We start from the raw sequence: 10433 nt of genomic DNA, 5'->3' as shown, positions 1-10433 counted from the left end.
TACTGTTTGTTTGAGAGATTTTAGAAAAGTTTGAATCATGAGCCAAGACAGACTGTTCATGTGGAAAAACCACTGGAAACAGCTTGGGTGGCACTGAAAGTTGAGTGGGGTGGGGATCTCAGGAAATTACCAGGGCAAGTGAACAATGCTACACAGGTTGATGGAGACTCCGATATGGCCCCCTTCTCATCTCTGCGGGGAGGGCTCATTAAAGGAGCAATGGCTTCTGCCAGCACTTCTGTCTGGGAGAAAGCTATCTCCCCAGCTCTTGCCCTTATGCAGACAATTCAATTCTTACCCATATGTCCCTGGTGCCTTTTGCGCTGCTGCCCAGTGCTGGAGCTCAGAGGGAGGAAGTCCACACACAGGCTCTTTAAAAGGAACTTCCTGGGGTTCCAGCAGTCTCCGTGTCACTCAGCCTCAATCCCTGCTGGTTTTTACATCCAGAAATGACGGGGACTTATCTTTTTGGCACTGGAACCCTGCACTGGGGCTTAATGTGGTGCCGGAACCCCTCGCTTCTCTGGGGGAGCCTCTGCAGCCAAGATATCCCTCCCAATTAAAAACTGCTGCATGTGTGTATAGGACCAGCCCATTCTACATCTCTACCCCTCCTACCAGTCTTGATGTGGCTTCTTCTTTAAATCCCTAGCTGAAGGAATTTCAGGCAGATAGCTTTCAGGCAGTTTCAAGTGATAGTTGTTCTGTAGTTTATTTGTAATTTTGATGTGGTTGTGGGAGGAGGCAAGTTCTGCATTTACCTACACCTCCATCTTGACCAGAAGTCCTGACCCTCCAGAACTTTAAAAGAATAAATGTATGCTGTTTTAGGACATCAAATTTGTGGTAAGTTGTGTAATTTTCCTGTTAGCAGCAATAGGAAACTCACACAGTTAGTTACCAGCTAAAGAATCTCCAACAGTGTCTCCTTCCAGTTCAGTGTGAAACGTAATGGAATACTCTAGAACAGCGGTTGCCAACCTTTAAGACCTGATGGACCGCCAGTGGTCTGCAGACCACCGGTTGGTGACCGCTGCTCTAGAAGATGAGATGAACTTTCCCCCAGGACAAACCCAGGGTGAAGTAGACATATTCCAAGGTGATGGACTATAATGAGGTGAGACACCTCAAGAAGAGGGTCTGCTTCAGCAGCTGAGAATGAGGGCTGACGCTTAACCAAGGTTACAAAACCCAGCAGCCAGGTCAAGGGTTAGCCTGACTCTTCTTGACTCCTGTGGCCCTATGAGGGTGGGAAGGACTTTGGATTCCTAGCTGGAAGATTCTGTCCTCTCATTTGTCAGATGAAGGCTAGAACAGAGCTGTGACCTGTCTTTGACTTTACTATTAGAGAGGGGGCAGGGTTAGGGGCTCTCCCTCACACTGGAATCTTTTTCCCCACACCTCCCTGACCCTGAACAAATTGGGAGGGAGGAACTCAGTTCCACAGAGGCTGAATCACCAAGGAAGGCTTATGAGACCTGAATACTCTAATAAAGAAGTACTTCACCCAGGAATTATAAACAAAAGCACGGTGTCCTAGTGGTGGGGCAATGTGGGACTTCACCTGTTGCACAATAGGAGATTTTGTGTTTTCCTTTTTCTCTTTTCATAAAACTTCCTTTTCTTACCCTGAGCCAGGGGAGCTTGTATCTCCTTACTTGACTTTTCAATTGAGGTTTCTCTGGGTTTCCAGAACAGGACGGGGAACAGAGCCTACTGTTTGTGGATCAGCTTCTGGAAGTCAGATCTGTGTTGTTCTTGCAGTGCCTGCCTCCCCCAGTCCCCTTTCTAGATAGAAGGGAGTCTGTTTCCTCATGCTCTGGTTTATGCAAACTTTCTGTCCTCTCCCTATCTCACCCCCACCCAGAATGTTCTGTAATGTTCCCATGACAGGGCATTTTCCTCTCAGGAGGCCAGGAGCTGAGTTAGCATGCAAATTGAGCTGCAGATGGTGAAAGGAATCACAGTTCTTCCTGGTGACTGAGCCCAGCCGGCCACATGGCTGTCCTAAGCTGCTTTTTATACTCACCCTTCACAGACCCAAGGGACCTGTCCTCTCTCGATTTTCTAGTTGTCTCCATCAGTTCTCCCTTCTTAATGCCTCTCATCTTGGGTTCCACTAAATCTAAGCAGACAGAAAATGGGAAAAGGTGGAGAAATAGACAAAACTGTGACTTCATTTTTCTACTTTTTAAATAGTGTGGATGAAAAAGAGGCCACATACTTAAACCTGAAAAGTGCCATGGAGGCCTGCATGATGGACCTTGTAAACTCAGACTCAAGTAACCACATAGGATGGTCTGACCATTAAAATTCCTAACTAAGCCGAAATCGGTTTGGCTCAGTGGATAGAGCGTCGGCCTTTGGACTGAAGGGTCCCAGGTTCGATTCCAGTTGGGGGCATGTACCTTGGTTGCGGGCGCATCCCTAGTCGGGGGTGTGCAGGAGGCAGCTGATCGATGTTTCTCTCTCATCGATGTTTCTAACTCTCTATCCCTCTCCCTTCCTCTCTGTAAAAAATCAATGAAATATATTTTTAAAAAAAATTCCTAACTAAAAGTGGGTCATGGCTGGTAGTCACATTCTAGACCTGTAGCTTCCTTGACAAAGGTTAATCTTTAAGTGAGCCAGTCTATTGTATTTGAACAACTAAGATAACATACCTTTGAAATATCAGAGTAATTTTCTTTTCCATATTCCTCGAAGGCACAATTGCACAACCAATGGCACCAGAGCTTGAGACCACATTGTTATCTTGTTGCCTAAATACCATCTCTTTGTGCAGTAGGTGTTAACTATTCTGTACTGACCAATGTAACAGGTGTGTCTCTCTGTTTTAATTTTTATCCAATCTTAAGAGATTTCTCCACTTTGCTTTCTCTCACTCCCTTATCTACCACCAATGAAGTTTATGTAACCCTCCTTATATCTCCTCCTTTTATTCTAACATATAAAATAAACTGCAAAACTGCTATTTTTCGGGAGCATTTTCTCAATCTGTTGATATTCTGTTTACTGACAATTGTTGTCAGTTTGGCTCAATAAATTCATTAAAATTCTCAGCAAGTGTAGACATTTCCTACAGTATAATAGTTTCATTTAGGTTTTGCAGACTAAGGACATGTAGGGAAGCCCAATGTCTAGACTCAGTCTTCTTAAGGTTTTTCTTTTTCTTTTTATTGTGTTAAAATACACATAACAAAATTTACCATCATAACCATTTTTAATCATAGTTCAGTAATATTAAACATATTCACATTGTTGTGCAGCAGTTACCACCACCTATCCCCATAACTCTTCCATCTTGTAAATCTGAAACTCTATAACTGTTAAACACTAATTCCCCATTCTCTCCTCCCTGCCAGCTCCTAGCAACCACCTTTATACTTTGTCTCTATGATTTGACTAAGTACTTCATATAAGTGGAATCACACAGTATTTGTCTTTTTGTGATGGCTTATTTACTTAGCATAATATCCTTAAGGTTCACCCATGTTGTGGCAAATTGGAGAATTTCCTTTCTTTTGAAGGCTAAATAATATTCCCTTATATGTATATACTATATTTTGCTTATCCCCTGATTGGTCAATGGACACTTGTGTTGTTTCCAAGTTCAGCTTGTGAATAATGCTGCTATGAGCATGAGTGTACAAATAGCTCTTCGAAATCCTGCTTTCAATTTTTTGGGGTATATATACAGAAGTGGAATTGATGGGTTATATGATAATTCTATATTTAATTTTTTAGGAACCCCTATACTGTTCTTCCCTTAATTTTTTTATATATGTTTGATGGTTGCTGCAGACAACTGGATACTATCAAGTGATAATATGTCATGAGAACCTGCCAAATTCCAAAATGTGTGATTGTCACTAGAGCACTAGAAATCAACTATTCATGGAGATATTTTGTTTAGTTTTTCACAAAGAAATAAAGGTTTTATCAGGTAGGCCAAGTGTTCCTCACTTCCATATGCGTGAAAGCATCTGGGGAGCTTTTCTGAGCTCCACCATTGGAAGTTCCCCATTGGTGGGTCTGAGATGGGGTTGAAGTGTTTGCAAAGCATGGACTTCCTCTGAATCTCAGTCCCTTGAGTCTCAGTCCCATTGACATGAGGGTGCTAATGGAAGTGACCCTACAAGCTTGTGAGGATTCAATGAGATGACAGGTGTGAAGTACAGGTGTAGGTCATAAAGGTCAAGTATTGTTATTATTGAAGGGAGAGTCCTCCTTAGCAACGCTGCAGCTTCCATCATTGAAATGCATGCTTCAGCACAATAATTATAGGCCATAATTACCCTTTGCTTCATAGTGGAAACTCCAAGTGCTAGAGTAGCAAACATCACATTATGTTGTCTTACATAATTTCCGCTAATTAAATTTATTTTCTTAACTGTGGTGAAAGTTCTTTGCCCCTCCCCCCATTCCTAGTTGGGCTACCTCCCAAGGAAATATGGGAATATACAGCTTGAAATATCCCATTAACAAATAAACTTGAGGAAGCAAAATTATAAAAGCTTTGGGTCAGTGTGTGAGAAACTGTTGTCTCCTTCACTGCAGGAGGAAGTGTAAATAGGCATGGTCTTTTTGGAGGACAATTTGGCACATATTCCAACTCTACAGTAAATACATCCTTTGTATTTCCATGTTTAGGCATCTATTCTGGGAAAATACAGACACATATAAACAAAGAAGCATGTATAAAGTATATGATGCATATAACAGCAAATTGTTTATGATACAGAAGCCACCTAAATGTTCAGCAATTAAAATTTGGTTAAATAAATTATGAACCACTTATATAATGGAATATTAGATAGTGGTTGTTTTTAAAAAAGGGGGAAAGATCCCTAACCGATTTGGCTCAGTGGATAGAGCGTCGGCCTGCGGACTCAGGGGTCCCGGGTTCGATTCCAATCAAGGGCATGTACCTTGGTTGCAGGCACATCCCCAGTAGGGGGTGTGTAGGCAGCAGCTGATTGATGTTGCTCTCTCATCGGTGTTTCTAACTCTCTCTCCCTCTCCCTTCCTCTCTATAAAAAAATCAATAAAATATATTTTTAAAATTAAATAAATATAAAAATAAAAAAGGGGGAAAGATACTAACATGGAAATCTCTCCATGACACACTGTTAAGTGAATAAAGCAAAACAATATAACCTAATTTCTGCAGAAAAGGGACATATTTGTATATATACATATGTGTGTATATAAAAGCTTAGGAAAGCACTTAGAAAAATACACAGTAAACACATGGAAAAATGAAGAAAAAAAAAGAACTTTTAAAGATTATGTTAACTAAGTGATAGTAGCCATGTCTAAGTCACTTGACGAGAGGGATTAGGGAGTCCCCCTTTGCCAACAGTGCTGTGGAGGGTTCTCCTGCAAGTTTTTTGGGGTTGTTCACTTTGTATATGTGCTGCCGAAGCGAGCACAAGGGCTGTTCACTTTGGCCCCACACACTCACCAAGGCTGTGCTACTCAGTAATCTGGCATTGGGCCAGCCACCTTGGATCTGGATTTGGGCTTGCTCTTTGTTGTATTCTGTGCTGCTTTGGGCCATTGATCTCCACCCTGTACTGAACTACTATGTCCTCTTCAGATACTCTGGTTTCTCCTTCAGACTGAAGGGTCCTGGGTGCTTGTATCCTTTGAGCTTGATTCTGAGATGCTGGGTATGAGCTAACTACCTGGGGTGGCCAGTCTGAGCCCTCCTCTCTTGCCTTGCTTAGTGTTTCTCTGCTTATCCAGGCCTCCCCATAAGTGCTCATGAGGTGCTTGTCCCAGATCTGACCACCAAGGATGAAACAGGCTTTCTCTTCATTCCCATGGTCATTAGGGTTTTACCTCTACACCCCCTTCTCTGAAATTCTGTAATTGGGATAAGAAAGAGGGCAGGCTTCAATCTCTCTCAGGAGCACATTGAATCCTCCTGGAACTGGATCTCCAGGAGACACCAGATGGGACAACACCTAGCTTCATAGTTAAGCTCTTCCTCTGAAATTCTAAATTACACAGAGAAAATTATTTTCTTTGGCCATTGTTCCTAAAGACACCAGGAAAACCAATGCCGAACTGTGATGTAGCAATGAACAAAGGGATAGAAGGTGTTCCTGAACTTTTCTGTTTGGGATTTGCATATCCGAGAAAACATACCCTACTTAGAGAGAAACCAGTTATTAACTGGAACAGAGGATCCTGTCATACTCTGCCTATTTTACTGCCCTGCCCACACTCCTTTCTGGTAACACTGAGGGTATAAATTGTGGCTGGGCTCTGTGTGTGCATTTACATCAAAGGCCAAAATGAAGACATGCACAGTCTTTGTTCTAGTGGCTTTCATCACCGTGGGGATGGAGATGGCCTGCGCTCGGACACCTCTTCTCCAAGGTGAGGGTGTGAGGGGTTCCTACCTAACATCAGAGAAGGCTCAGAGCCCAGCTTCAGACCTGAGGATGATTTAGCATAAAAGCAGGCAGTGTGTTCACTGCAGAATGGAGATTTTGGATTGATCAGATCCACATTCTTTGACTTTCAAGAGTAATCACCCTGCATTTCCATTCTTCTTATCTGATCAGATTGGGTCTGATTAGAAGTTGGGATTTTCTCTAGATGTGCCTTGGATGTGGGACTCCAACAGGAGTAACTCCAGGATGAACATGGTGTATGTGTGACGTAGGGAGATGGCTGGCTGTGATCAGAGATTTTTCTAATATCTTATAAGGTGGAAAGAAGAGGGTTATGACAAGTGCAGGTTTCTTGTCTGCTGGGACTGTGCAGCCTTTGGAGGGGGATAACATTCTTCTAAGGGCCTGAATGTGAAAATGGGGACTCTAGAGTAAAAGTGGAGCTGCTGAAGCTGAGGGACGGGTCCAGGAACATGAAGGAAGAAATGGAAGAGGTGGGAGTCCTGCTAGTGGCAAGGCCATCCAACCTCTAACACCAGTTCTCATGCCTGTATAGTGACTGTTCCAGATTGCACAAAAACCATTGTATGTTTCAGAGCAACAAAGACCTGGAGTCTGCCCCCAGGTGCCCAAAGGAACCTTTGGGATTTGTGTTGAAAGATGCTCAGGAGATGCATCATGTCCCAAGGGAATGAAATGCTGCAGCAATGGATGTGGGCATGTCTGCAAAGCTGCTCTCCCTGAAGTGAGTATAAATCAGTCAAGAGCTGTCCAGTGTGCAATAACTTCCTAGTGGACTTTGCTAGGGCAGATGGGTGGGTACTCATGTGTCCACTGCATGCGGGAGTCTGGATAACTCCAAGAGAAAGGGTCTGGAAATGAATGGCAGAAGGACACCTGGCTGCATTATCCAAGACCCTCTCCTCGAAGAGAAGCTCTATCCCTGGGTGGCTCTTAATTGAGACAAGTAACCATGATCCTAGGTTCTCAGGTCATTATTATCCCAGGGTTTCTCACCCTCCTTCTCCTGCCCACCAAGGGGGCTTCACTCTTCCTGGAAAATGAATGATTATGGGAAGAGGGGGGAAAGGAAAGGGAACACCAATTATTGAGTATCTTCTGTGTTTGTCAGCTGAGATAAAAAGATAAACACAACCAGATGAGGGAGACAGAACTAGGTAAATAATTACAACAGTGTAACCATGGCTTTGTACCAGTTTCTACTAAGGTCTGTGGGCGCAAAGGGAAAGTTACTGGCTTTGCCTGGGAGGGTGGATCAGTGGGTGTTGGGAAGGTTGTTGGAGAGTAGAGAACATTTAAGGAAGTGCTTAAAGGAGGCATAAAGTTTGCTGGCGGAAGGAAGGGAAGTTCAGATGGTGGGAGAAGTGTGGGAGATGGGAAAGTGACTATGGTAGAAGTTGCAGCATTTCAGGGGCACAACATCTCAGCATCTCAATAGAGGGTCATCTAAGACAGGGTCCAAAGAAGAGGTGCCTGTCAGCTTGGTAGACTGCTAGAGGTTTCTGAACAGAGGAAATGTCATGATCAAATTTGTATTTTAGAAGGGCGGCTTTGGTGGCCAAGTGAAAGATGGACGAGGTGTTTATTAAGCGTTCCTGGAGGCCAGCCCCAGAAGATTTCTCATGAATCTGATGCTTGGCTAACAAGACTCTTCCACAAACCATTCCTGGCTATTCTCTATCCCTGGACTTGCAGCCCTAGAAGATAAAGATCTAAAGTGGTGGAGTGACCACTTCTAAAGAGCTTATGTCCAAAATAAACCTTATCTGTAGCATTATTCAGGCTGTGTCATTCTTCCCATTTAAGCATTCTAGTGGACCCTCTGTGGATGGGCAGGACCATATGTGTACCCTGCACTGAGCCCATGAATGCAAGGCACTCATGAAAGATCAAAGGCAAGGTCCTCCCAGCTAGTTCCTTCCCTCCTTCCATGTCCATGTCTCTAAACAGGGCAAAGGGCATAATAATATTTTTTCAATCATCCTGTGAATAAAAATGACCTTCTAGCACATAGCAAGCCTATTGGAGCAGCCTTTATAAGGGAAAGTCTCAAAAAGAGCAGGAGCAGAAGCAAGTGTGGGAATACCCTATTCTAAGGAAGCATACTGACATCTAGCAGGACTGGATGCCTAACTCCAGGAGAGCAACCCCAGCCCTTGGGTTGTGGGACTTTGAGTGGCATAGACTGGGAAGTGCCAGCTCCTGCCCTGGAGTGACTAGGAGTTAGGGTACGGTTAGGACATAGGCTCTGTGGGTGGAGCCTTTGATTCGGAGTTCTCCTGAGGCGGAGGATAAACCTAGGTCTCCCAAAGAAGCCTTGACAAAAACTGTGGGCTGAGCTGACTGCTACAAGCTCCATCTCCCAGCGCTCTCTGTTCACTTTCCCACCTTGATTCCCCCCACTTAGCCTGCCGAGTTTGGACTCCCATATCAACTTGTCCCTGTCCATCACACTGCTGGTGCTTCTCATATAGCACATCTTATAACTCCAGTGGCCCATGGCCTCACCAGTCTGTACATTGGAATGAGTATATTAGCATCAATATCTTCTACAACTGGCTGGTCATCTACATCCCAAACCTCAGCATGCTTTATTAATCACTCTTGGTCATTTATGGGGGTTCACAGACACCTCTAACATGGTCTCAAACAATTTCACCTATTGTCTGCCATTCTGAATGCCAAAGATACTTGAGGATAGTATCCTACAACTTCCACTTATGTTTCTTCCCTTTAATTTCCTGAAATCCCTAGAAAGTTGTTTGTGCTCTTTTGTGAGTGTCTCATTTTATTCTCACCTGCATTCCAACCCCCTTTAATATTTTGGAGAAAACTCTTATTTCTCCTTATGGAAATTGACAAGGGCCAGAAAGTCTCACCCTGCTTCCTAGCAGGTAGGGTTTGGAATTAGGATGCTATTTTCTGATGATGTGGATTGATAGGGAGTGACACTTAAGACTTAGGAATTGTCAAAACCAATTCACAACAGCCGAGGTGCCAGTGACAGCATTCTAACTAGATTTGCCATGGGCTGGACTTGACTATGTCCTCTTCTACATGCTATATTTAGGTTCTTGATATTTTTCCTAAGCCTGGTTCACCAGTCTTTCCTACTGTTTCTGTGAGCTGTGTAATAATGTCTTTTCAAAATTTCTGCTCTCTCAAGTTGGACAGAATTGACTTTTTTGTTTGCATCCAAGAACATTAACTTATACAGAAATTGGTGTCAGGAGTGGATATAGGCCAAAAATACTCAGGGAGATGGCAGGAGTCTGGGTTTTATGAACTGGTCTAGTTAGAAGCCCCCTTGTTCACATGTCTATGCTCTCTTGTTCACATGGCCCACCCCCTTGAGACCTTGGATGGTCTCTGTTTTGGGGAACCACCTCCAAGGTTGGCAGAGCTACAAATGGAACCCTGGGCTGCTCCCAGCCTGTGTTTCTCTACCTGTGACCTCTGGCTAAGCACCCCTCACCCTGTGGCCATTTGCTCTAATGGGCTCCTCCCTTCCCCCAACACCCCCTCTCCTACTTCCAGTGGACAGGGGTCCTGTCATTGCACCTGTGTCTCTGGGCGGCTGCTGGGTACTGCCTGGTACAAGTTCCTGATGCCATCCCACCTCTGTGGCAGCATCTCTCATCCCTGGAGACCCCATTCAGTGCTCCCCTGCAGCTCCAGGGACCTGCTGAGCCTGGGCCCCAGCCTGTCACTAGTCCCCCAAGTCCTGCCTGCAGCCCCAGGATCCTCAAAGCAGTCTGAGAGGAGGATTGACCCCTTAGAGTGGTGCAGACACCAGGTGAGTATTCTGCCCCATCTCGTGTGATCATGTGGCCCCGCCTCCTAGTTCACGTGCCCATTTCTGCTTGGTCACGTGGCCCCACCCCCTTGTTCATGTGCCCACTTCCGCTTGATCAAACCAGTCTGGGAGGGGCCGGTAGGTTGACCCCTTATACAGAGGGGTGCAGACACCAGATGGGCACTCCCCCCTGCTCCCCTCTCCCGCCC

General features: G+C 44.6%; 1 protein-coding gene across 1 annotated transcript; it reads left to right on the top strand.

Annotated features, from left to right (window-relative positions):
- The first annotated feature begins 6228 nt into the window (after positions 1–6228).
- LOC307115452 (uncharacterized protein) lies at positions 6229–8097 on the top strand. The gene is made up of 5 exons (XM_079798668.1): positions 6229–6463; positions 6644–6664; positions 6838–6901; positions 6976–7152; positions 7970–8097. Exons 1-5 carry the CDS (start codon positions 6306–6308, stop codon positions 8015–8017), a joined length of 468 nt encoding a protein of 155 aa, XP_079654794.1. The 5' UTR covers positions 6229–6305; the 3' UTR covers positions 8018–8097.
- Positions 8098–10433: the final 2336 nt, after the last annotated feature.

The sequence above is a fragment of the Cnephaeus nilssonii genome (assembly GCF_951640355.1).
Source record: "Cnephaeus nilssonii genome assembly, chromosome: 19".
Lineage (NCBI taxonomy): Eukaryota > Metazoa > Chordata > Mammalia > Chiroptera > Vespertilionidae > Cnephaeus > Cnephaeus nilssonii.
This window is presented reverse-complemented; position numbering and strand designations above follow the sequence as displayed.